The sequence below is a fragment of the Coturnix japonica genome, chromosome 2 (genome assembly GCF_001577835.2).
Source record: "Coturnix japonica isolate 7356 chromosome 2, Coturnix japonica 2.1, whole genome shotgun sequence".
Lineage (NCBI taxonomy): Eukaryota > Metazoa > Chordata > Aves > Galliformes > Phasianidae > Coturnix > Coturnix japonica.
Window position 1 is genome coordinate 91,993,456 of NC_029517.1, and position 27,832 is coordinate 92,021,287.

The 27,832-nt window shown below is 40.3% G+C and overlaps 2 protein-coding genes across 2 annotated transcripts; both read right to left on the reverse strand.

Moving 5' to 3' along the window:
- Positions 1-4,290: 4,290 nt before the first annotated feature.
- On the reverse strand, positions 4,291-12,911 carry TYMS (thymidylate synthetase). The gene is made up of 7 exons (XM_015855384.2): positions 12,624-12,911; positions 11,960-12,033; positions 10,223-10,397; positions 8,142-8,243; positions 6,865-7,040; positions 6,372-6,443; positions 4,291-4,937 (listed from the first exon to the last, which is right to left on the reverse strand). Exons 1-7 carry the CDS (start codon positions 12,769-12,771, stop codon positions 4,800-4,802), a joined length of 885 nt encoding a protein of 294 aa, XP_015710870.1. The 5' UTR covers positions 12,772-12,911; the 3' UTR covers positions 4,291-4,799.
- Positions 12,912-14,741: 1,830 nt separating this feature from the next.
- Positions 14,742-27,676, reverse strand: CLUL1 (clusterin like 1). Its single transcript, XM_015855387.2, has 9 exons — positions 26,866-27,676; positions 25,829-25,938; positions 24,414-24,562; positions 22,756-22,923; positions 20,595-21,039; positions 19,603-19,740; positions 18,218-18,432; positions 16,876-17,046; positions 14,742-14,891 (listed from the first exon to the last, which is right to left on the reverse strand). The coding sequence occupies exons 2-8, from the start codon at positions 25,929-25,931 to the stop codon at positions 16,879-16,881; spliced, it is 1,386 nt and encodes a 461-aa protein (XP_015710873.1). The 5' UTR covers positions 25,932-25,938; positions 26,866-27,676; the 3' UTR covers positions 14,742-14,891; positions 16,876-16,878.
- Positions 27,677-27,832: the final 156 nt, after the last annotated feature.

Genomic DNA, 27,832 nt, shown 5'->3' on the forward strand with positions numbered 1-27,832 from the left:
CCCGATGTGTTCTTATACTTGCAACCGCTCAACTGCCATCTCGCTGGGCCTGTGACAAGCTCTTATTGCTGAACACCAGCCTTAGAAAGGGCCTTAAACAAAGAAAGTCTCCTGGAGCCTGTTGGGGCTAGAGACTTTTGGTTGTTGTTTTTTTTTTTCATTTGATACTAAAGTTCATTAGCTACAGTGACTTGAAGATTATAGTAATTAGACCGCTAATAGGCTAAGTATAATCCTGTGCGCCACTGTTGTCAGAATAGCACCAGCCATTTAAGTGCAATCAGAGTTGAATGGGTTTTCTAAATACTGAGTGTTCTTGCTTACATAAGCATCAACCTTGTTTATACAGAGCTCTTCCTCCAGGCAGTTGTTCGTTCCCTGCCCTGTTTGCAGCTGCACTTCTGAAGCAGAAGTGGGTGCTTCAGACCATGGAATGAGCAATTCCTGCTTTGCTGCTCAGTCTGGTGTTTCACTGACACTGCTGCATATGTCATAAACCTCCAAGCCATCAGATGATAACCCTCAAAACTGTGACCTGGCAATAAGGCTTTTTCCTCTCTTAATTTACATCTGCAATTCTTTCTTATGCATAAATACACATATACATACAAGTATACTAATTAACTTAGCAATCTACCAAGTACCTACTCTGTTATTTTAAGCTTCTTTAAGTAAGTTTTCATCAATAATCTTAGTCACCCCCGGATGCAAGTTTGCACATCCCTGGTTAGATACTTGCTGCTCCAGACCCAGTGATATAAGATACTGAAAGCAAGTATCTTAAGTCAAAGTCAGTCTTAATTTCTTAGGCTTAGTCCTCAGTCCTTGCATGGTAGAACCATTTCCACTTCACTTTTTACTTGTGCAGTTCGACATCCAGTAATAGTCTCCAATGAGACTATGCCCACACACACAGATATATGTTTTTATGTATAACTAGCTCATCTCATCCACTTGTGTCACTTACAGCCTTCTTAATTGCTTACAAGCATAATCTGGTTCTTCCAAGGACTGATAACATCCTTGAACACTGTTTCATCCAAATACTCACACGATCTTCCATTTAAATTGAGTAATTAAAATAATTTGGCTTATTAAATTAAAATAAAACACAGAAGGGATACCGTACACATGTTTTGTTATCAGTTGCCAGCAGCTCTTTTAGCAGCTCTTGTAATATGTTAATTTGGGAGACTTCAGGCCTCATTATTTTATCCCTTGCAGTGCTACAGCAGAGCGATATTTAAACATCTTCTACAAGCCAGAGCCCTCAGATGTCTTCAAACTGTCAGCTGCAGGCAGGGAAGAGTGAATGAAACCTATCAGTCAATGCCACTGATGGCCAAGAAGTTCCAGAATAAGGCTCTTAAAATGCAGCAGTAGGAAGAAAATCAGTTTCTCCCTGCTTTCCAGGTTGGCCTCTTTGGTTTCTTCGGCTGTCAGTCCTGTGCTTTGTAAGCATAAGCTTGTATGCAGTGTGGTAATGTTTGTTTGTTTCATGTCATGCTATAGGGCTGCACTAAAAGACTTCTGACCTCATGGACACTTTTTCTCCAGCAGAAATTGCTGTGACAGTTTGTCAGGAGTTGTGTTGAAATATGAAAGAATAGGAAAGCTTTTAATCTTTCCCCTTTAGTCCTTCATCTCATGTTCTTTGCTTAAGTAAATCCACACATTGCTGTGTTTTGTTTTCAGCTCCTCTTCACCCTCACGCTGAGCGCGTCGATCTCCATGAATTAGTCCAGCAATTGATGACACTTGGTATTTATCTCAGCATCCAGAAATCCTGAAAGCATCTTAGCTATACAAAACACTCCTCTAAGTACTGACTCTGAGGTGGCTGGTTTGTACCCTCTTAAAAAGATGCTGCTACTTGGTGTTCCCATTATGCATGTCTTGCTGTCACTGTGGGCTCCAAAGGGAAGTGTGGATTCTGATGGCTGACAAGAGGGTTTCTTCTTTTTTGACCCCCTCATCTGACTAGAACATAAACATTCTTGCTGCTATTATTGTAAGGCCAAGAAAGGAGAAATGACAGAAGGATGCATTCAGAGAATGAATGACAAGAATGGAAAAATAAACTTAAAGGGCCAGATTCTGAGGCAGGAATGAGTAGCAGTCAACAGGGCAAGTGACAAAGACTCAGAAATGCTGTGGATATGCAAAGCTTGTAATAAAGACCTTCAGTGCCACCTGTAGAACTCTTTCAGCCAGCAGCTGGAATGCATGAGGGATAGGAAGCTTATTTATCAGGAATTAAGTGTTAGAACACATCCTTCTCTCCTAATGCCTATGGGTTCCTTTCAGGGATTCCCAAAAGATCTAGCAGCATCCTGTTTCGTCTATACCAGTGCTCTGAATTTAGCCTTCAGTCACACCAGTCCTCTGTGTCAGCAGTGAATGATCTTCATGCTCTGTAAATCCTTTGAGTACCTCATGCTTAAATCCACATATTCAGATTCTTTGAATATTCATTTTCTTGGCCTGAAAATATAAAAGTCTAACGCTTATTAATTTAAAGCGTGTTTGCATTTTTATTCCCATTAAAGCCTGCTGTATAGTAAAACATTTCTACCTCATATATTTTTCATCTCTGGAGCAGCATAAACTATCTTGGACTTAAAGGTACATGAGTCATTTCAACAACTGCTACCAGTAGTAAACTGTACTGATAAAAGTGGCATTTTAGTTAATTCCTGCATGGAAAAGCTGTAGCCCTTCCAGATGTATACTGGTCTGTTACTATGTTAAAGCACGCTGTGTGTATATATACACACATACACAAGAATGGACCATTTTTAACAAAGGTAGTACTTAAAAGATTAATTTCTTTTTCTCTTTCCAGTTGGACTAACTTCTCCTTAATTCTTTCTTCTCCTGTACTGGTTCATTTCACTGAGACTCATTCATCCACTCGAGCCATTAGGCTGTTTTGTTACACATTCCCTCTGGCTACACTTGCCGGAACACCCTGTAGATTCTATCTTAACTGAAGCGCTGCATAAATTGGTTTCCAGCAAAAGAAACTTAACTTGCTAAGTGCAGGCAGCACGGTTAAGTGAACATGCAACCTACACTGTTTCCCTATATGTTAGGAGACTGTAAATATACTCGACGACTGTTAACTTACAAAAGTACGGTCATGATACAAAGTTGATGACAGCCTAACTAATAAAGGTGGTCTTGAATAGCCTAACTAGATCACTTTAAAATGTTAGACAATAGGGTTGGAATGAAATTTACAGGGAAGAGCGTGTGATGTGGCTTTTAGGCCTAGCAACAAGAACACTGCTTGAATGAATCTGAGTTCAGCAATTTAAAAGAAGGCAAAGGCCCAAATCTAACTATAAGTTGGCTACTGAGCGTTCATATAATCACAGTATCACAGTCTCGTGCGGGTTGGAAGGGACCTTAGAGATCATCGAGTCCAACCCCTGGGATTCGAGCCTCTGTGTAGCAGAGCGGCACTTCTACCAGTTGTGCCACAGGGGGGGATCCAAACCCGGGCCTCTGGTGTTGCAAGCGGCACTTCTACCACTGCGCCACCGGGGCACACAATAATGGAGCCTTACGAAAAAATCTGTTTGATCCTTCCATGTTATTAGCATGACCAGCTGCTGGAATAACACATATGGTCTGTTCATTTCTGTCAAGGAAGACGAAGAAATAAGAAGAACCTCTCTGAAAAGCAGCGGCTTGCTTCCATCTGATGCACTTAAGAAAGGCAATGATATCCTCTTTCTGGAATACTGTTTGGTTGGGCTACATCAGAGGAAGAAAGCAATAATTTAGGTTTAGGTAGTCCTATTGGTTGGAAATCAGAACACAATTATTAGTATTAACATCCTGAACGTAGTTTCAGTAGTAAATAAGGGTAGAAAGATACAACTAGTTCCTGAGATACAGGACATTATTGCCCATGGTAGCATATACTGGACTGCTAAAACATAATCTTAGAATCAGAATGGTTTGAGTTGGAAGGGACCCTTTTAAGATCATCTAGTTCCAACCCCCCCTGCAGGGACACCACCCTCTAGACCGGGTTGCTCACAGCCCCATTCAAGGATGGGGCATCCACAACATCACTGGGCAACCTGTTCCAGTGTCTCATCACCCTCACAGTAAAGATCTTCTTAATATATACCCCAAATTTACTACCTTCTACTTCAAGTCTAATTCATCCTGTCTCTCCATGCCATTATACTAAGTACCTCCCCAGCTCTCCTGTAGCCCCACTTTGCTTTCCAACTCTCATTTACTGCAGGCATATGAAAATTAAACATGCATTCCTGAAGGTTTTTTAAAAAACAAAGTTTTATTAAACATATGTATTTTAAAGACCTCTATAACCTTGAAAAAATCCTCTGTTGTACATAAAGGTTCTTATTTTCAGTACTAAACAAAGCACGTAAGCAAACACAACTCAGAAATAACTGCTGAATAGTAAATGAAATGGCCAAAATCAAATGAAATAATCAGTAGAAAAGCAACATAAAAATGGGATAACATTTGCAAACTAAATGCATTATTTAGAAAGGAATAAATAATCCAAACTCACCTTCCGATACACAGAAGCCAGGAATTCTACTCTGCTTCATAACAGCTGGGAAGAAACAGCAGTAAATTCCACCCCTACACATTTGTTCTGTAATAACAACTGGAGGCAATGCTGGCTGATTTTTCAATAACAAAGCATCTACCTTTAGAATTATATTAAAAAAACCCACTGTAACTTCGAGTACAGAGGAAGCTGAGTAGCTTAGGTAGATTTCCATATTAATAAAAGGTGTTTGATAGCATTAAACAGCCATCTCCATCTTAATAGGTGGATGAGGGTTATAATCTTCAATCTGAAAGTCTTCTGCCTTAAAGTCACTGATGTCGTCAACCTTACGAAGAATTTTGAGTTTGGGTAAAGGTCTGGGCTCCCTTTGAAGCTAAAATAAAAGTACATCCTAGGTTAATGATATAAAACTAATAAATACTTAAGAGATGGAGACTTTGTGTTATAAATCAGATCCCATTAATCTAAATGCAGATTACCCCATTGTAGATTCACCTTCTTCCCCAAGAAGGCATAAAGAAAAATAATTACAATAGATGTTTAACATAATTGACTTTAGTATTTTGATTAGGTGCAGCAGCATCTGAACACACTGTGAGCAGTCTCTGTTTGCAGAGTAGTGGATGCAAATTAGATTCCTTGCAGACTAAACAAGATTGGAAATTCTGATGAAGATGCGCATCCCATGTGCTGCAGTTTCTCACAAGAACACTAGGGCCCAATCCGATAGGTAGTTCTCTGGGTAGTTCTGAGCCCTATGAATGGTAAGGATATTCACTCCAAATAACTGGAACAGGCTGCCCAGGGAGGTTGTGGATGCCCCATCCCTGGAGGTGTTCAAGGCCAGGTTGGATGGGAACCCTGGGCAACCTGATTTAGTAAATGGAAGTTTGGTGGCCCTGCCAGGCAGGGGGGTTAGAGCTTCATGATCCTTGAGGTCCCTTCCAACCTGGCTCACTCTGTGATTCTGTGAAATAAAATTCTTATTCTCTTCTCCCGCACTAAATTACCTCCTGAAGAAAATACAGCCTTATCCAGGTAAACAGTAACACTGATTAACTAACTTGAATTGACGAGCTATCTTTTCCTGATATACCAAAAACACGCTCAATTGTGTTTATCCTCTTGGGCAGCATGATTTTCTAAAGCTCTGTAATGATGAAGTCAAAAGTAGGGGTACGGGCTCTCAATCTTTAACAGTTCTACAATAGGACATTTTGATCTGGAATAGCATACAGACATTCATTTCAGTCACCTCTGTATTTATTCCTGTTTGTAACAAGTTTTACATAGGTTAAAAACCAGTTCACTATCGTGAGAGTGGGTTAGGTCTCTTCTCACTAGTGACAAGTGACAGGACGAGGGGAAATGGCCTCAAGTTGCGCCAGGGCAAGTTTAGGTTGGATGTTAGGAAAAACTTCTTTACAGAAAGGGTAGTTAGGTACTGGAATAGGCCGACAGGGAGGTGGTTGAATCGCCATCCCTGGTTGTGTTTAAGAGCCGTTTGGATGTGGTGCTCAGGGATATGATTTAGTGTAGGGTTTTTAGAGTTAGGGTTCTGGTTAGGCTGCGGTTTGACTTGATGATCTTCAAGGTCTTTTCCAACCTATGTTGGAAAGAGAGACATGAGTAATTCTATGATTCTATAATATCCAGCTCAGGTAATAGAATTTTTAGGGCAGAAACGTGAAGAAAAGCCATGCAAATTAGTATCTGGAAAACAGCACGTACAATACTGAGACAATGTGGTATTTGCTGAGCACTGTGCAAGATAAAAAGTGCACAAGAACACAGAATGAGTACTTACTTGAACTTTTAGAGGCTCCACATGATTCAGATATATGTGAGCATCTCCTAAGGTGTGTATGAATTCTCCAGGCTGAAGAGAAAGGAGAACACATGATAGCTTCAGTGACTGAACAAACACTGCTGATCTGCTCATCCGCTGGAAACACATGCGACAGTGGCATCCAGCTTTGCTTCACATCTCATATGTATTGCTTGCTCAAGTTGTTTCAAACTAGCAACTTCAGCCACTGTTAAACAACGCAGTTTGTGGAAGCAGAGGTGGCAGTCACAAGACAAACCCCAAAGCACTTCTAGAGCATTCAAATACCTTTTGCAGGCTTGCATGTTCTGTGACTTGGCGACTCCTAAACAAACTAGCTTATAGATATACATGTATATATATAAGCAAGATCCTGAACAGTACACAAATTCCAGTTTCTTCTGAACATGACACCAGTCTTTAAGACCCTCACTCTTCAGTCAGCATCATATAAAATGATAAAATAGCCTACCTTCAGCCCTGTGACATGGGCAATCATGTATGTGAGCAGCGAATAGCTGGCAATATTGAAAGGCACTCCTAGTCCCATATCTCCAGACCTCTGATACAGTTGGCAAGACAGTTCACCATTTACAACATAGAACTGGCAAAGAGCGTGGCAAGGTGGCAAAGCCATCAGAGAAATATCTGTGAATTACAATACAGGAAGAAGAGGAGGGGTGGAGAAAACAGAACTGCATTAGTGTCATAATCTTAGAAAATGCAAAAACTAAACAAGCACAGTGAGAGATACAGCAGGTAGTACAGTTTGCTATTGTTATGATTCTGTTGTTTCTTCTCTTGAAACATGAGAGTACCTGCTGCCTAAGCAATTAAGACTGAGTCATGACAAGCTGTCTCCTGGGCTGTACAATCAGAAAAGTCATAAACAGGTATTCTATAGAACAGATTTGTGCCATAATGCTGCACAGCAGTTTAGCTCTACTCACCTAGGGGAGCCAATTTATTTCTCTAAAGGATGATTTAAGAGAGCTAAATTAAGGATGTACCCTAAAGCAACTTAAAGTTGCTTTATCTCACTTCTCACTGCAATGTAACCATTGCTTGTTGAGAATTAAAACTGACTAATCATTGATAAATAAATTCAGAAAATAAAATACGAGTATTTATACCTAAAGTGAAGAGAGTAAACTTACTTAAGTAAAACTTAACTCACTCCTGATACATAAGAATGTCTAGCCTTAGAAATAATTACAGCAGCAGCATGTGAAATCCCCTTTCAGAGACACTAAAGGAAAACATTGGGGGATTAATGACTGCAATAAGAACAACACTTTTGTTCTCTAGTCCTATACTTTTTTCTAAGTTTACAATTTAATGTATGGCTAAAAAATAAAACAAACAAACAAAAAACCAACCACCACATTGCTTTGGTATACTTTATTCTTGTTGTTTTTTAACCTTGTTAACATAAGAACTTTATCTCTGAACAGAGACTGTATGTCAAAAGGCACTGATAGCCATGTATATCCCTCACTTTAACCTGGAGAGAAAAACTTGGAAGTAATAGTCGAAAATAGTTGAAAAATTTTGAGGTTTGTTCATGAGAATTAAGCAGAACTGACAACCCCTGACCACTTTTACTGCACTCAGTGACCTGCACTTCTGGTAGTTTTATAAAGAACAAGGAAAGGCAGTAACACAGAACTGATGTTGACATGGTACTTAGAATACAGTCTATGTATTTTCATACGCAACAACATTCCCTTAGAGTACATGGTTCAGTACCTTTGGGATTCCAAGCACACATGATGATTCTTCTGTCATCTGGATTGGTTTTGATCATCTCAATCACTTTTTGTAACTGATCAACTCCTTGGTTGGAATAATCTGAAGAAAGATACCAAATATGACCTAAGTCAGATTCAAATTGTTATCTATTTTTAAAGCCCAGCCCACACTTTGCTGAAAAGCAATACTCAAATGACAGTCTCTGAAGATATTATTGAAACTTTGAAGACAACATAAATGTATCTGTTGGCGCTCGCGAAGTGTAGGTTATGCTTGGTCTTGCTTCAGGTGCTCTAAGGCTTGTGAAGCTCTCATTACTGTATCAGAATATGTCCAACTACCTCTTTGAGTGCTTCCAGTACCTGTAGCACCCACTGAAACTGGACCATTCCTATCTAAAAAGTTTTCTTTCAAGCATCAAAAACTAGAAGTCTGCACTAATACTACATCCCAGGAAACAAAGGTTGCAATACCAATATGTTAATTGCACATAACATGTTACTTTATCATTTAGGACAATGAACGATTACATTCACGATACTTAAAAAGGACTAAGCTGTATTTGAATGAGCAACAGATATTAACATCTCACATTCATGTTTCTTAAAGTAATTCTCCCGTTCTGTTTCTATAGTACTTGCCTTTGTCTGCAGCTGATATTTATATGCTATAGTATTCCTATTCAAAATAAAAATTAAAAATCACATCCAGGCCAGTAACACAGAATGCCACGCATTCTCTGGATGCTTAAAAGAGGAAAGCTTTTGACAAGTAAATACATACATCTATCTAGCACTCACCAAGGTCATTTATGAAAACTAGATTTCCGAAACACTCAAGAGCCAGAAGGCACAGGATATTACAGTTCATCCAGTGACCCTCGCTGACTGATTTTAGGCTCGATTATATGGAAATTCATTGGAATTAAAAGCAGAATGGATACCAGAATAGGAAGAGTCATTAGTTGTTACTCATTATTCTGAGTCATGCCAGTGAATTAGCATGACTGAAAACTATTTTTTTCTAATAACTCTTCTTGCAACCCAACACCAAACTATGTTATAGGGAGAGAGACTCAAGCTGGTTGGCAAACAATATAGTAATATACCAGCAGCTCTGTGCCTGAAGCTTTTTCAAATTGTTTTGTTAGATCCTGAAGCTAATTACCTATCTACTAGTGATGCACCTTAATAAAATCCATTAGCAATGGACATTTACCTCATTCATTTTTCTGTTCTACACAGTAACTCAGATCTTTCAAGTCAGGAAAGCTAAAACACTTTAACAAGTTTTTAGATGTTAGTTCACTGTTTGCACCACCCATATTAGGGTAAACCTGTACTCTGCCAGTAGTCAATATGCCAATATTGAAATTTTTCACACAGAGGGTGGTGACGCACTGGAACAGGTTGCCCAAGGAGGCTGTGGATGCCCCATCCCTGGAGGCATTCAAGGCCAGGATGGATGTGGCTCTGGGCAGCCTGGTCTGGTGGTTGGTGACCCTGCACATAGCAGGGGGGTTGAAACTGGATGATCATTGTTGTCCTTTTCAACCCAGGCCATTCTGTGATTCCTTTTCTGCAGTGTCCCATGAACATACAGAACTAACAACATTTCCTGCCAGCACAAGTGCAACATGGAATAAGCATTACTTCATCATGGAATTAGCATCCTTTGTCAGCATTCAGAGAGCGCAGTCTTTATTCCACTGCTGTCACTGAGCTACCTCATGGTTCCGGACTGCAATACAGATACGCATCCCTCTATCTACCTGTGACCATACCATCTCTATGTTAAAGCAAAAATACTGTATATATTATGTATGATTCCACTGTTCTATAAATACCAAACTATCACATACAAAACTAAATCTTTCAGGATAATTAGATTCAACTCATTAAAAAAAAAAAAAATAAAAATAAAGCAAAAATCACCCTCTCAGACAGATTATTCATTCTTGTTTTCATTCCGCAGTGTGCACAGTCCTTTTAACAACAGCCCAACCCACCCACAGACTTCTGTAAGTGAGGTTCCAGTCATCCCACCAAGCAATCAAGGCTGCTTTTTAACATGATTACCTGTGTGCATGTCTTTGTATTCTGCTCCAAAATGCCTCCACTGAAAACCATAAACTGGTCCCAAGTCCCCCTCTTCTCTGGTGCAAAACCCCTGTTTATCCAGGAACTCACGTGACCCATTGGCATCCCAAATCTTCACACCCTTTGCAGAGAGCTCTTTGGCATTTGTAGAACCCTACAAAATAAAGAGAGTATGAAGTTTACCTCGTAATTCCAGAACAGAGAACATGATTTGACACAGAAGCATTAAGCTTTTGTAGTCAGCAGTACTTCTCCATTTTTAACATAAAGGATGGCCAGTCTGATTAACGTACTAGATGCTGTTCTTGCACTTGGGCAGAACAAATCTTTTAAGTACCTTACAAGACTTCAGCCTGAGGAGCCAAGCTGCTGTTGTTTAACTCACAAAAAGTACAGTCTCAAGGTCACCTGCTGTATATCATTTCACATGAAGAAAACAAGATTTTATTCTTCAGATGAATAAAAGCAGGCAATAAAGTATGGCCTAGACAGCGTCTTTTCCAAGCCACCTCTAATGAAGTTAAAGTCTTAAAGTCCCTTTTGTTAACATGACAAAAATGAAAAACAAGACAAAATGAACTGGAAAAGTCTCACTGAATTCTGCGTTGAGTGCCAATCAGCTGACTCAAAAATCCAACATAACAAGCATTCTGTTTGGAGCAGTGAGCAGCCTTTTATCATTGAAAAAAAGATACTTGAAAAAACTATCTGTGTATGTGAGTCCTGCTATCTAACAAACTGTTGGCCAGGTTTTCCCACATCAGCACATTGTCACAGCATTTCAAGGAACACTTGTTCTGCAACATATTATCTACAGAATTTTAGTACTCTTAACTGCAGCAATTAGCCCTATTGGGTGTCATTTTTTACTACTTAATAGCCTAGTGTTTACATCAGTCTTACTGCGCCTGTAGTTCCTCACTGCCTGCTTCTGTTCAAATCAATACAAGCTACCTACCTACTGAAAAGCATATCATTAGATTGTTTATAAATTACAATATTATTTCTTATGTAAACACCAACAAAAGACTCCACTAGGCTTTTTAACTGCAGGGTATCATTAAAGCAGCAAAAGCTCTCCCTGTACCAGACTATTTCCCTTAAAAAGGAAAAGAAGAAAAAAACATTCTGATCTGTAACAGTGCAACAGCATTCACTGAAATACATAGAATGTTTTGAAAACAGCAGTCTTGTACGTGTGGGCTGCTCTGCTGTACAGAAAGAAGAGCCTGCATTCACACCAAATTCCTTAACCCATTTCACAGAATCACAGAATGACCCAGGTTGGAAGGGACCTCAAGGATCATGTAGCTCCAACCCCCCTGCCTGGCAGGGCCACCAAACATACACATTTACTAGATCAGCTTGCCCAGGGCCCCGTCCAACCTGGCCTTGAACACCTCCAAGGACGGGGCATCCACAACCTCCCTGGGCAGCCTGTTCCAGGGCCTAACCACTCTCCTAGTGAAGAANCCGTCCAACCTGGCCTTGAACACCTCCAAGGACGGGGCATCCACAACCTCCCTGGGCAGCCTGTTCCAGGGCCTAACCACTCTCCTAGTGAAGAATTTCCCCCTAACATCCAACCTAAATCTTCCCTCTTTCAACTTAAAACCATTTCCCCGTGTCCTGCTACTGTCAGCCCACTTCACACCACTTCATCAGACTGATGCCATTCTCAGGCCTACTACTGATAGAGCCATCCAGATACGGCACCTTGATAAACCACAGCAGCTCCTCCAGCACTCCTTTCCAGAACACTCTCTTTGTTGTCAGCAGTGGGAACTGATCTGAAAAACAGTTACATGGCATCAGATGTGATCAGATTTGTTGTGATGAAAACAGATAATTGTAGAGGTTAGAAGGGAACTCTGGAATATCACCTATTCCAACCCCAAGCTAACGAAGGCTTCCTATGGTAGATTACACAGGAAAGCACCCAGACCGGGTTTGAACACCTCGAGAAGACACTGCAGCTCCTCTGGGCAGCCTTTTCCAGTACTCTGCCAACCTCAGTCTAATACATTTTCTTTTTCACGTTCAGATGGAACTTCCTGTGTTCCAGTTTGTGCCCACTGCCCCTTGTTTTGTCACCGGGCACTGCTGCTAAAAGCCTGATCCCATCTGCCTAAATAACCTTTTACACATACAGAAGGCAAAGCCCACTTCTGCCTGACACAGAAGTTTGCTATTGGGAAGGGAGGGGGCCTGCAGCGGGGCGGCAGAAGATGGCGGCCGAGCCCCAGAGCGGGAAGACGGCCCCTGGAAACAACGGGGGCGACCACGGGAGGGACTGAGGGGACAGCAGGGACAGCGGGGACAGGGGGCAGCTCCCGGTGCAGCCTGCAGCCAGAATGGCCGCGGGTCCCGCGGTGCCGACCTCTCAGACTATACCGCGCCTGCATGCCGAAGACGGAGATGGTGCCGGTGCCCGTGCGGTCCTCCTTTCGGTGGCCGTGCTGCAGGATGTGCCGGACCTGCTGCAGGTACTGCGGCTCGCCGCTCGACGGCTCCTCCGCGGCCGGCATGGCGGGCAAGGAGCTACACAAGCGATCCCCTTGGCTGGATGCGCTGTGGCAGCCCGCCGAGCCCGCCAGAAGTCTTCCTTCCCGCGCAGTGGCACGCAGGGCCGGGCTGCCGCCTCCCTCTTCTCCCCGCCCCCTCAGGGACGCCCCGTGAGCGCCGCCTCCTGCTCATGGAGGGAGCCAGGCGGATACTTGTGTGCTCCTCGTCACGTTAAACGAAGTGTGAGGGCTGCGAGGATGGCTGGGCTTCTGGGTGTTACTTCATCAGTCACACAATCAGTGTTGTAGGGGTGGAAGGGATCATCCAATCCAACCCTCTGCTAAAGCAGCGTCCCCACGGTGGGTTGCGCAGGAAAGCATCGAGTGGGGTCTTGAGTATCTCCAAAGGAGACTCTGCAGCTTCTCTGGGCAGCCTGTTCCAGTGCTCTGTCACCCACAAAGTAGAGAGGTTCTTCTTCATGTTTTCATGGAACTTAATTGTGTTCCAGCCCGTGTCCATTGCCCCTTGTCCTGTCACTGCACATCACTGAAAAGAGCCTGGCCCCATTCACTTGAATCCCACCCATTATTTACTTATAAACAGTGATAAGGTTCCTCTTTGTCTTCTCTTTTCCAGGCTGGGCATCCCCAGGTCTCTCAGCCTTTCCTCATAAGGCAGATGCTTCAGACCACTCATCATCTTTGTAGCCCTCCACTGGGCCCTCTTCAGAACTTCCCTGTCTTGAACTGAGGAGCCCAGGTTCCCATTCAAGTTGGCCTACAGTGTCTCTCCTCCTGGGCTTTTACAGCTGTGCACTTTTTATGCTGTACCTTCTCTCTAAGGGCAACACTTAGTGCTGGCTGTGGTTGTGTTTCACCTTGCTGGTATCTACTCCTCTGTTTTTCAGCATAGTTTTGTGTTCTGCACTTTGCCTTCTGCACAGCTCCTGATACAATATCATCTGAAGATTTTCAAGGTATATTCTGTCTGTTGGCCAAAACAGACCAGCTCTTCTCTGAATATTTCCTTGTTATAGTACAGTACAACTTAGTAGTTAAGTGCTAAGTATCTCTCAGAAGCGTAGTAGAGTAAGAGGTACATATCTCTCAGATAAAGCTCAGCTTTCCAACAATTGGTTTGATTCCAGGAGTTATGGCTGCTTAATCTTTCAAGATTAGTGCTCTGTTATAAAGGAAGTTGAATGGAACAGGAACTGTAGGCTAGAAAATGTTAATTTTTCCATACTGCAGACAGGAAAACGTATCATTTCCACTACTTAAAACAATTAAATTGCCATTTTCCTTTTGTCTCCTGTGTGCATTTTGAAATGCATACATTTTATTTTGCAAAGATAAAGTTGCAAATGGTGCGTGTAAATGCATGCAAAAATGTTCAACCACAGCCAAGAAAACCAAAACACCTAGAGCTTTGCTTCTGAGAGTTGTATCTGTTCTTAGTTAATATAATTTGCAAATACCATGCAAGCTAACAACAACAATGTAGGAAAAGGCAAACATCTTTTTTTGATAAAGGGTTCCCTGTTAATTATGGCTCCAAAGGCAAACTACAAGTACAAAGTGCTAAGGGCAGAAGACTTACTCATTGATGCATATTCAGAAAAGTAATTTAATGTGCGTTACAAACATCAAAAGCGACTGGAAGAAGAAATGGAACATTTTCATTGGAAAATAATATGCAATACGCATATGGTAATCTGCTTGTTTCAGGCTTAGCTGAATGCACAATATCTGTAGGGAACAATTTTGAAAAGGCTTAAAAATGTGCCTGAATTTAAGTATGCAAATAGAAGTTATTTGCATGTTTACAGCTAATTATTTCCTTAAATCTTTGCATAACCGGAGCTATAGGTGGTTCCTCAAAGATCACCTAATTTACAACATAAACAACATTTTATTTAAACAAATGTCTCTCGAAGTGGGCTTGAATATGTATTTCAATGAAGGACTGCTACAGTCATCAGTTGCTAGCTCATATGTCACAGTATTTATTAAGCAGAATTTTATTTATATGCAACTATTTTAACCATAGTCATTTAACAAATAGCTGAACATTGTGCTTAGGAGTATTTCACCTAAGGAGAGTACACGGGTTTCTGGGACTGAGTTTTCCCACATCTTCATTCCTAGGAGAAAAGAAAATAAATGATCAAACTTTTTATTATATGATAGAAAGATTTGGAAAGATCTGTATATGGGGAATGTACAAATGTGAACTGAATGAACAAATGTGAAATGAAACACATCTGATACATAAGAAAGACTGAAACAATTTGCTTTTTCTTTTTTCCCTTCCTTTTCTTGTGGAGTTCCCATTCTTTCTTTTTGTCATACTTTCATGTACCCCGAAACTGCTGCACAAACAGAACATAACATGGTACTGCGATTTGGAAATACCACCTTTTCTCAGCTATGAGATGGCTACACAAGTTGTGTTGCACAGGAGACTGAGGCTAAAAACCATAATCACACTATGGAAATTTAGATTGTCACCATTAGACCATGAAGTTTAGCCTTACATTATCACAGAATCACAGAATGACCTGGGTTGGAAGGGACCTCAAGGATCATGTAGTTCCAACCCCCCTGCCTGGCAGGGCCACCAAACATACACCTTTACTAGATCAGGTTGCCCAGGGCCCCGTCCAACGTGGCCTTGAACACCTCCAAGGACGGGGCATCCACAACCTCCCTGGGCAGCCTGTTCCAGGGCCTAACCACTCTCCTAGTGAAGAACTTCCCACTAGCATCCAACCTAAATCTTCCTTCTTTCAACTTAAATCCATTTCCCCTTGTCCTGCTATTGTCAGCCCTTTCAAAGAGTTTACTCCCCTCCTGGATATAGGTTCCCTTCAGGTATTGAAAGGCTGCAATGAGGTCACCCCGCAGCCTTCTTTTCTCCAGGCTGAACAAGCCCAGCTCCTTCAGCCTGTCTTCGAAAGAATTACCTGAAAGAGTATATGTTATCAATAACTATGTATAAATTGGAGAGAATTTTGAAGAAAAACAGTGTATAAATGGTGCTGAAGATTTCATTTTATATGTAAGTAACTATTGGAAAATACGCATTTTGAGTATAATACATATAATTTCACCAACATAAGCCTAAATCAGAGCTCATGGTGAGGCTTATTACTTTCTGTCTAAATTCTGTAGGCCACCTCATTCTCCCTGATGGAAGAGATTTATCTCATCTGTTTAAAAATTGTGAACCTCTCATCTAAAGAATGATCAAAATGACAGGAATGCTTCCTAGAAGAACCTAGAAGAGCCCACCAGAGCTGCGCATATTGGGATTGGCTTCCTTGGGATTTTGTGACTAGCTCCATGATGGTGTGATACCAGTAGCAACACTTAAAAACTATGCTACCTCTCCTGGAGTTTTTCCATGAGGTTAGAGAACATGAAACACTGTTTCTTCATTCTTGCAGCCTATTTCTTCCCTTCCCCAGTTTCTTAAGCCCTTCCTACAAAAATATTTAGAAGGCCACAGGAAAGATCTTTCTGCAAACACTCCTACAAGTCAATTTGCAGATTCTGTAAACAGTGTTAGCCCTGTTACTCTGAGTAGAACACTGATAATGTGAAAATGTTATGGCAAAACAGCTTTTTCAAATTGTGATGTTGATTCTAACATTGCAGCACAGTTTTGTCAAAAATAATATGGAACATGCTATTAAACACAACCTAAAATTAAAGAAGAAAAAAGATGAGCAGCGGTAATTCCATTTTATACTTGATTAACGAATGCAAAGACATTGAATCTGATGCCAAAGCTCCAGACTGTGGTTGTGAGGCAATTCTTTTCTGATGGAATATTTGTTATTAAATTACCTCATCCCAGATGTTACTTAAAGATGGAGGGTTTTCACAGTTAAATAAGTGTAGTCTTTTAATATCATAATGTCTGTGCTTTGCAGGCTAGAACACTGAGCATTCATTTTTGTTTTCTGTAACACTTGTGCTTGTCTTTCAATCAAAGTGTTGTTTCCAAAGAGACAGTCTTGAATATAGCATGACAGAATCCTGTTCCAACTAATGTTTATTGCAATGCAAACATTTCTTATGAAGAGCTGCATTCTCTGAGAAGCGAGAGAGAGATGAACTTACCACTTAAAAATTCTGCTTATATAGTTGCAGTGCTTTTCCAGCTATGTACTCGATGAATTCAGCACTCTTTGGGTCTAAGTGGGGAGGAACTTTAATGGTGAAAGTAGGCGAAGTCAATATATTCATGTCTACCACAGTTTCATTTGTACCAGAAACATCCCCAGGTACCACCTTGATGAGAGAAAATCAGTACTTTAGCACTACAAATAGCTGTATGCTATTGGTTTCATTTATAGCTACTTCCATATTTAATAAGGGAAAATTAAATAGAAAAAATATTTTAATCTTGTCTGCCTTCTTGAAATCACTTTCTTATTAAAAGAAACTGGATGCCTTGAATTTATGCCAAAGCCTATTGTAAGTGGTGGGAAGATGTGACACGACACTGCAAGACCACATTTAAGAATCATAAGTTAGTATTTAATCCACAAACTACACTTACAAAGAGCTTCCAATCACATACTGAAAACCTGTGTGTGAGTTGTTCTCACTGATTTCAAGAGGAGTTTTGCTTGACTGAAGCTGCTCAGCCCTATTTGTTTTTCTAAACCAGACTTAGTTCTGCAGCTTTATTTTCCTGAACAGATAGCTTAGACTTGGTTGGGAAAGTGAGCTTAAATATGAGCTATTCCCTAGTTCCTGATGTTGTGTTTTGTTTTCTTTTGCTTTGTGGATTGCATAATGATTTTCATAAAGGTCTTGTAGTAACAGTAGTACACTGGATTTCTGAGTTGAAAGGGAGAACAGAATTTATCCCCAGCCCAGTAAAATCAACTTAATTTACTTTGGATGTCTTCATGTGTGTGAGATGTAGATAATCATGATGTATTTCAAGTCATATTGACAGCTGCTGCTTATTATATGCAGCTTCCACTGCAATAACCTGCATAGCATTTGCTTTCTTTGAGCTTTGTGACAGATAGGTACAGACAGAGACACGTAGCTATATATTCAGTGATCCAGTAAGGATGTATTGCTGGCCACTATAGTGACATTTATCCAGGAAGGTAATCGTGGGCCTGTCAAAGCTGCTAGCGTCAATTTACTCTTGTCTGCAATGATTTGGGTTAGCCTGTCAGCCATCCACCTGACTAAAAGGATTTAGAGGAAAATAGTTTCTAATCTCTGTAGATTCAGCTCACTGAAGGATTATTAAATTCATTGAGGGATTACTAATACATTATTAATGTATATTTAGGTTGGGATGAGTAGAGACTTCATGTTGTAAAGACCAAAATGTACATGTATACAAACATCCACAATCCCCAAGAACACACCTATGAGCAAGGAGTAGGTGGAAGACAGTACTGTGCAATAGGTCCCCTTAGTAGGTAACCCTTACCTTGATTATATTGAAAATATTTTCTGGTCCGATGGTCATATTGGATAACTCGGACACCCATCCAAATCTTTCTTTCATTTTGTTCAGCAAGTAGGAAGTGTCTTCTGTATGACGCTGAACCATCTGGAGAATCTGCTCATACTGCTCACCAGAGAGATTAACCAGCTTAAAGGCTTCGTCAAACTTCATATGCAGTTCAGGAACATTTGGGCAATCTGTTTAAAAACACAGCCAGTGTGAAGATATAGGAAAACAAGGTGTCTTGTATGTGCTCTTCTCTACCTGAAGTACAGAAATAAAGGAAAACTACAACAAAGGTCTAGCGATGGGGCATATTTTTGAGTTGGTATTTAAGCTATCTTAAACAAAACAAACAAATTCTTGCTGACCTATTTTGGTAGGTTTAGTTTAGGCTTACAATGACTGAATGGATTAATTATCCTATTTGCTGCATTACAACTTGCTAAGTTCTTTAAGGTTATACTATGTTGCTTGGCAATAGACCTTCAAGCAGGCTGATGAATCATAGAATAGCTTGGGTTGGAAGGGATCTCTAAGATCATCTAGTTCCAACCCCCTGCCACAAGCAGGGTTGCCACTCACTAAATCAGGCACTAGATCAGGTTGCCCATGGCCCCTCATAACCTGGTCTTGAACTCCTCCATGGATGGGATGCCCACAGCCTCTCTGGGCAGCCCGTGTCTGCATCTCACCACCCTCTCAGTGAAAAATTTCCTCCTGACATCTAATGTCAATCTCCCCTCTTTTAGTTTACAGAATCACAGAATTATCAAGGTTGGAAAAGACCTAGAAGATCATCTAGTCCAACCATTACCAATACTTCCCAGCTTTTCCAGCTACCCATAGAGAATGCATGCCAGAGATCTGCTATCTTATGTACCAACAAGCACTTCCCTTTTTTGTTCTCCATGTCAGCCCTGCTTGCCGATGTGGTCCAACAAAGAACACTTACAAACTCTGAAGTACTTGCTTTCCTTGTGAGAAGCTAATGCTACCTGACATTTTGTCTTGTTGTCTGCAGAAGAAACCAGCATCAGGAATGCTTTTGCACCAAGCAGGATCAATTGCTGCCTCACCTCTTGCTCTAACAATGCCCACAGGTATTCTATTATAGCGTATACAACTTCAGATCTCCAGCCGTAAGTTAACAACTGAGTTATACTGACACTGTGTGGAGACAGTGGGAAAAGGTAATTGAAATCTGGATGGACTAATAGTGTTTGAATTAATAATTACAGTGAAAAGTCTGTGACTGAATGTTAATTCCATAAATATAGAAAGAGCACAGTAGTAGGTGACAGCCTCAAGGCGTACAAACCAATGGCCAACACGTTGCAGAAATACATCAGGAAATATCTATTTACCGTGCAAAAGATTGTCTTGACATTTCTGACATCTCTCCTGAAACTGTGTGCATCCAGAGGAATTCTCTCGAAGCTCTTTGCACAGAGTCCTTTGACATCCTGACACGATTTTTGAGAACATGCCACCCCTGTCAGAACCTAGGAGGAAATTACAGTATTTTTAGACTGCCACGAAGTTGAACATCTTGACAAATACATGTTTGTTACTTACTATGTGTGCCAAGCAAAATAGAAGTTGGGAGAAGATGCAAACCATGTTTTCTTACAAAGAATTCATGCCCCTGTATAATTCCCTTATAAATGGTAGCGTATTCCCCGCTGACAGCCAATTATTTATTTCTATTTTTATTAATAAGATAGGAAAGATAAAGCTTATTTGCATTCTAAATGTTGACCGAGGGTTGTTTCCCACATTGAGTATTATCACCTGACCCTGAAGTTATGCACAGAATTTTCCTGGTTGCTGGAAAATCACTTGGCTGGTTTGTATGTGACTGGTACATGACACTGTAGCAGGAGCTTTAGGGAAGGCTTGCAGCTGTCTGGCAAGGGCAGGGATATGCCATGACATCTCACAGAATTTTTAGAGTTGGAGACATATCAGTATGATATGATATACAAGTCTTCCTGACACACGCTGATATCAGACCTGTCAGTCAACCTTTTGAAAACCTGCATCTGCTATGAATTCAAGAGCTCCTGAGAAACTCCTGCAGACACACTCCTGCAGAATAATGCCATGAAAATCAGACTGTGTAGGACACCCAAGTCACGCTGCAGTATTTCTATGAGTTTTCTAGGTGATTTCTACCTTTTAATGTAACCAATGAATTTATACTTAACCCATGTCTGTTTAACCAAGAAAACCCACAGAACTCCCTTACCACATGTAAAATTAATGTGCTAAAAACTGAAACATCAGCTGTGGGTTAGCTGTCCTGAGAGGTTTGATATCATTGACAGTGCAGTTGATTTTTATTTCCAACACTTGCCTTTGGCTTGTTCTGGCAAATCTCTTCTGTTATCTTTGTATTCATTGAATACCTCAGTGATCACCTCACTGACACCTTCAAACACTGTCTTGCTGAAATCAAAGACTGTCTGCAGGAAGGCTGGTATACCCCAGTCTTTCTGTAAGCCATCATTTCTGGTAGTGGCCTCGGGTAAAGCAGGCAGGCTGGGAGATTCACTCAAATCCAGATCAGACATGAAATATGTTTGAAAGGATTGGTCAAATTCTTTTTGCATCTTCTTGAAAAACATGAAACTTTTGTCAAACACCGAGCCCATGTCTGATAACAGCTGGCTAAATAGATCTTCCATTTTTACTAGCTGAGTATCCTCTTTCTCAGGCTTTTCTTTAAACTGGATATCTTTTCCTCGATCTTCATGAAAAGGGAAAATAAGTGGAGGTATCTTCCTCAAAAAATCTTCAACCTGCATATAAGAAAGAGATAGATCAGCTGCTTGACAGTTTATGGAATCACAGAATTATAGAATCATGGAGTTATAGACTCACAGAATGGCCCAGGTTGGAAGGGACCTCAAGGATCAAGACCTCCCCTGCCACGTTAAGGCCCAGGATGTCCAGGGCCCCATCCAACCTGGCCTTGAACACTTCCAGGGATGGGGCATCCACAGCCTCTCTGGGCAGCCTGTTCCAGCACCTTCCCACTCATAGTAAAGAACTTTCCCCTGACATCCAACCTAAATCTTCCCTCCCTCTACTTAAAACCATTTCCCCTTGTCCTGCTGCCCTTTCCTACTCTTTCAAAGAGTTGACTCCCCTCCTGTTTATAGGCTCCCTTTTGGTACTAAAAGGCTGCAATTAGGTCGCCCCACAACCTTCTCTTCTCCAGGCTGAACAAGGCCAGCTCCCTCAGACTTATCAGTTTTTCTTCTCTCAGAGAAGTAGCTCTAAACTTTTTTTCAAGTACCTATAGAAACAAGGGATTCTTTCAATAATCAAAATCACAGTATATTCTCCGAAGTAATTTAAGATGCTAGTGAAAGTTCATTTAGTCTAAATCATTAGATACAAATCAGATCTGGAGAAAAATCAGTTCAGTCTGTTGAGGTTCAAAGTCAGTACTGGCTTCTGGGTTTTATCCAACAAACAGTTTGGACTTTATCTTGGAAACATTTCTGTGGTAGTTTTGTGTCATGTAGAGAACAGAAGGCAATTGTTCTCACTGTGACCTATAAATGCCCTTGCGTCTCACCAATGGCCAAGTGCTCAAATTCCTCTGCAAGCCGAAACCCATTAAAAGCAATAAAACAGTGGCTCTGAGTCCATGATTTGACAATGGAAGATACTGAAGAACAATTCTGTTCTGGGAAGTTCCTGTTCCCTACACCTCAGCTGCTCATCCCTGCTTCATGCTGTGTGACACAGAGCCTTTGACAGAGCAGGTGCAGTGCTGTGTGGAGCCACACCTTATGGCCTTAAGTAAACCAGTAAGGGTTAAGAAACACCACACCACGTACAGGTGTGCATGTATACCTGTACATATTGCTCACAGAGGAAGTTAGCAAAAGTGTCAAAGGCAGTTAAATCTTTTAACAGTAATGTACCAGCCAGGAAAGCATACTTTCTAGTAGAACCAGGGAAATCTTTGCTAATGGTTTCCCCTGTTGAAAACAGCAAAACATTTGAACTCATTTTGTTACTTGAAGAGTAGAAATAAAATAATATAAAAATAGGAAATAGGAAAGTATGATGTGTAAGTTAGCGATTTCCGCCCCCCCATTAAGTATTCCTAACTGAATCTACAGTTTTAACTCCACTGATTTTCTTGTGGAACATAAATAATCTACACATTATTTTTCACAAACAGCTACTGAGCATTGTAGTGCAGCTCCTGCTGTGAGATACATCACAGTATATCTGGCAAGACTCCACAGAAGGGGATTGATCAGTGTCCATGGTGTCACACCAGGGTGCCCCAGACCTAGTTTTAGCTCTGTGTTCAATGAATATAATTGACTATGGTCTGTGTCTTGTAACTTCGCATTTCCAGACCTTCCAAGTCAAATCACTTTTACTAAGTCAGTGTCACTGACAGAGCTGGCCACTGAGAAAACAAGCTGTGTTCTCTCTAAAACTGGTAGCTAAATTCAAGAATACTTGCCAGATACAAAATTTCTTCTTACCTTGCTTCTAAATGTTGATAAACCACGTCTGCAAGTTGTATAGAATCGCATGCAGGTACTTTCTAAACAAGATTCACATTCATCCCATAGATTTTTCAAAGATACTTGGCATTGTCTTTCTTCTTCTTCTAATCTTTCCTTTACTTCATCCATAAGTCGCAAGGCTTCCTGAATAAGAAAAAAGATTCTGCTGATTGCACTTTTCAGGTTGATATTGTGAACATTAATCCCCAGAGCTGATTGCTCGTTTTTGTTATTTAGAGTTCTTTTTTTCTAATCCTTCACTACTGGGGTAGGATGTTTTCTCAGCTGCAATCACATGTGGAGGAACTGAAAACTGAAAAGCTTTTCCTTACAGTTTTCCTGATGTTGTTCTCTCAGCAATATAGTGCGGCCTACATAACCAGACAGATCTCTATGGCCTACATGCATTTTTGATGCTGTGAAGCTCTTTTTCCTTTGGAATTTGAGCAGTGAAGCTCTTTGCCATTTGGCCTTTGCAGCACAGGGTTAGCCTGGCTTGTAAACCACTTGGTCTCAGTAAAGTCAGTGTTAATGGTAATTCTGTGCTTGCTGTCATGTATCCAAAGGAAAGACAATAACAAGATACAATTACACAATGGACTTTATCTCATAATTGTCTTCACGGCTGTTATGAGGCTTTCTATGCAAAAACCATTCAAGCTCTCACAAAGTCAGGAGTCAACACAAGTCTTTCATCTCCACCCTGAGTATTCATCTGTTCCCCAAACAGTCCTTTTTTGTTACTCTGCTCTGTTCTGCAAGGGCCTATGATACTTCACAAAGGTAGGTCCTTGCCATACATAAATTCCTCCTTTAATGCAGAAATATTCCAAAGTACATAATCCCCTTTGGGTGACTATTCTAATGGAAAGGTTATAGTGAGGGTATTTCTTTCCTCTGCTGCAGAAGCATGAGCAACAATTGCAATAAGCATTTTAGAATAGGCTGGACAATGGAAAGACAGAAAACTTTCTAGTAAAAGTAGATTGTACATCATTCATTTCTTTCTTCCAGTGCAATATATTTTAACAATTTTCATTTCCAAACAATACTCCAAGTTGTTTCCAACCATGGCAGAAACCCTTTAATTCATCAGCAGCATTTCATTAGAGGAAAGTCTCACAGAAAACTTTGGTCAGTATGTTCTTGGTAGAGCAGGTAATCGTGATATTCATGTGCTGTGTTTAATTATTTCTCATCTTTCTAAATATACTTATTCAGTGTTTCATAAACTCTTACTGTGGGGATAAGTTCTGGATAAATGAACTCATTCAGCAAGAACCAACAACAGGCTGGATAATGGGAGTGCACCGGTGTTCCCAAAGTTAACAAGTTACTGTGTGCTTTTTGATTTGATAATACAAACAGTTTAAACTAATCTCTAAATTGGGCCAAGATGGAATTTTCCTCTTAAGTTCACTGGAAATAATAGTCAGTGCAGACTGAAAGCTTCAGTCAGAACTGGAGCCTTAGAATGCCATGTGTCTGCAAACACGCAGGCTCTTTCTTAAGGGGAAAAAGTAAAACAATGTTCACTAAACTCTACGTACAACATGCTTTATCTCAGATTAAAAATAGATTCAACTTTAAGAACAAGCAAACAAACAAACAAATGAAAACAGATGCACTGTTACCTGTTTTTCTTCACTGCTCTTCTTCAAGGTTTTCATCAGATCTATGTGCTTATCTTCATTTCTTTCCATCATAATTTTCATGTGCTTGATACCAATCAAAGCTTTCTTTACCTCTTCATCTACATATTTCTCCCCAACTTCAGATAAAGCTAAAAAAGCCAAGTTATACAGTGAGTTAATCCAGTTTTAATACTAGCACAAATGGCTATTCTCTAATGACAAAATGAAACAGCTTTATGTTTCCCTACATCTGCAGAGCCAACTCATGGACAGTGAATGCTGAATAACACAGAGCCAAGACTCTTTCTATCTGATTTTCCATCAGATAAAAATTTGGCCCAGAGCTGTTGCCATTGCTTAGCTGTGTGTAGCTCAGTCTATGTATTTAGCTATCCCATTTCTGATCCCTGAACCCCAGAATAGTTGAGATTGGAAGTCAACTCTGGAGATGGCCAGGTCCAACTCCTTGCTTAGAGCAGGGTTGATGAGAGCAGAGTCAGTGAGAGCAGGATGCTCAAGGCCTCATCCTGGGTTTTGGGAATCTCCTAGGGTTGCTCACCAGTTTCTTGATGACACAACCTGTATATGTATTTTTAATCTGAAATCAGTCAATGACAGTTTCACGTAACATTTTGAAAATATGGATTACAGGAATTTTCAGCCTACTTTCCTAAAATATAATCTCTAGACTTCCTATGAGGTAATGGCCGTAGACTGTTGCTGAAAGGTAGGTTGGTTTCCACATTAGACCTCGAGTCTCTGCCTGTGTGGAAATCCCTTATTTGTTCTCTTTGCAAAAGTGCTCTGAATATTACTGGGGCTATAAAAACAACTAAAGTGCACATTTCTGTGAGAATGCCAAAAACATGTGTCATTTAGGCCTTCTGCTTTAGCCTTCTTCCCCTCTCCTAACATTTTGTTTGTCACAGAAATATTTTTAAAATACACTGAAGCTAAGGAACACTTCATGGCTGATCCTCCTGGGATTCTGACCTACACAGTAAAGCCATGCTTCGAGGTGAGTATATGCATAACAGCTGTTTTTTTTCTGTATTAAGTAATTTTATTGCAATTATTTCTAATGATTATATTTGACAGCTGAGCATAATAAAATGTGAAACTGATTGATTTAATTGCTAGGTTTGGTTTATACTCTAATGACCTATGATGGAGTAAATAACCTATCAAAGTTTTGTAAGCAGTTTCTATAAGGTGGACTCTGTTAATCCCTCTTGTTTCTCATTTCAGTTGTTATCTCCCAGTCATGTGCGTGGATACTTCACTTCCGTGAAAGTCAGTCCACACTTATAAGCAGAACCTCTTGACTCCAGTGAGTGCGAAAGGCAAAGTAAACCAGAGCAAGCCTAAGTGGAGACTCGGGCCTCAAGGCTTCCAGCACATCCCTGCATACATACTCTTCAGGTTTTCCCGTAGATTTATTTCCTCCTGCCTGGTCGGTGCACACTGGTGACCATTCAGCCATAGCAAGTATATTATAATTAACCAAGGGGACTTCATGTTCTTTCTGTTAAAGAAGCAAGTTGAAATAATTAAATGTAAGCATCTTCATGATGTTCAAATGCTTAGGTGCAGTTTTTACTAAGTGTAATACAATTCTGTTAATTTTTTTCTCTAACTATAATTTCTGAGATCTACAACTTGCTCTTAAATGATACCCTTAGTGAAAACACACAAGTAAGAAGCTGGCCTCATTCATTGTGTATCTATTAATAGATTAATTCTAGATAGATCTAAATAGATTAATTCTACTGAGTTTACACAGAGGTGTAATAGAACCAGGACACAGATATATAAAACTGCAGGCTTATGGAGCTCAGACAGTCTCTTTCCTACCTTGCAAAGCACACTAACTACTCTACTAAAATCCTTTAACTCTCTTTTATCGTTATTTCATATTACAAGTGTTTCCATGCTAAACATTGCTGCCAGATTTTAAACGGGACGTTTCTAGAGTGTTATTTCTCTCCTTATCTCCAAATATGCCTCGTCCTTCAGGATAATCTTAACAGAGCAAAGGCATTAACAGGTGTGCTAAGAAACTGGCAATAAGATCAGTTTTAAAAATAAACACATCAGAAATTGAAAGAAACACCTGCAAAATAAGGGGAAAAAATGACATTTATTTCATTTCCCACCCAGAAACAGTTTAATGAGAAGGACTTGTTTTTTAGAAACCATTTAACTACGCTTTATAGCTTACATCTCATCAAGTGAACACAGTGTTTAAGTTCCTTTCTGCTAACCAGAAGATGAACATAGCAACTGCAACTGCGTATGTTAATTAAAAGTCTGCACTTATTTATAGCCTGGATTTACTTATTTAGTCACTTGCACATTGTAACTGTACAATTACAGCAAAAGACTGATTAACTTTGCAAAGGAATACAAACCCCCTACAAAAGAAATTTTAAAAAAGCCCCAACATATTTACCATTAATACTGAAACACCTCTTCTTCAAAACTGCTTGCGCGTCGGGAAGGGCTGGGGCTGTGCTCTGATCTAATTGCTTGGAGTGACGGGGATTTTGCCATGTTCGACTTATCTGATGACAAGGTATTTAATCCTATTAGTGGTACATTCTGTCATTAGGCTGGGGCATTTGTGCATGCGGGACTTCATGCTCAGATGTGTGTGCAAAGCCACTAGGGGGAGCGTTGGATAGAATTACGTTATGAAACGCTGTATTTTGGTAGTCTTTCTGTCTTTCCAGATCTTTCATCATCTTGTCTTTTACCTTAGGAGGCATTTGCAGCTTATGTGAAAATATTCCAATTAGTTTGGCCAAAAATAGCTTCCAACATTTAATCTTCAGTGTAGTTTATTTTGCTGTAAGAAACACTGGATTCATGGCCTTCTTCACATAACTTCTGAAGGTACAGAATCAAAAGAATTGGGAGACGTAGGTGCAGGCTCCCATGCAAGCAGGCTCAGAAATAAGATAAGCAAATTTTGTCATTTTGTACATTATTATACTTGCTCATGTTGTGAGGTTTTGCCATTCAGTGATTTTCTTCAGTTAATCCACGTGTGTGAAATGTGTCTAGGACCTGACCTGCACAAAGTCTTAGATATTTTGAAATGAGATACCTAAGTACTAGCAGATGCTTGATATAAAATTTGTACAAGTATTGTTACCAGATCATATCCCACCTGTGATGTTCACCAGTATTACCCCATTAAAGCAAAAGAGTAGACAGGGAATGCCTACAGTTCATGGTCTGTAACATCAGTTTTAAAACAACCCCCCCCCCCCTTTTTTAAATTTCCCTCATAGTTCATAAGAGTTCATAAGATGGTTGATGATCAAGATCCAACATGGTTTGTTCTTCTTGGACAAGAGATGTATCAGGAAGAGTAGATGACCTATTAGCACTTAATGGAAACAGGAAGTCCTCAA

Bases quoted from the DNA above. Each gene is read 5' to 3' on its own strand.
- TYMS (XM_015855384.2), bottom strand. From the start codon at position 12,771: ATGCCGGCCGCGGAGGAGCCGTCGAGCGGCGAGCCGCAGTACCTGCAG. The intron at 8,244-10,222 runs GTAATCATGTTA...ATCTTTCTTCAG, and splicing joins ATACAAAGACATGCACACAG to ATTATTCCAACCAAGGAGTT. The intron at 7,041-8,141 runs GTACTGAACCAT...TGTAATTCACAG, and splicing joins GTGTGCTTGGAATCCCAAAG to ATATTTCTCTGATGGCTTTG.
- CLUL1 (XM_015855387.2), bottom strand. From the start codon at position 25,931: ATGAAGTCCCCTTGGTTAATTATAATATACTTGCTATGGCTGAATGGT. The intron at 22,924-24,413 runs GTAACAGTGCAT...TTTCTTATTCAG, and splicing joins AGAGCAGTGAAGAAAAACAG to GAAGCCTTGCGACTTATGGA. The intron at 21,040-22,755 runs GTAAGAAGAAAT...TCTTATATGCAG, and splicing joins TATCAACATTTAGAAGCAAG to GTTGAAGATTTTTTGAGGAA.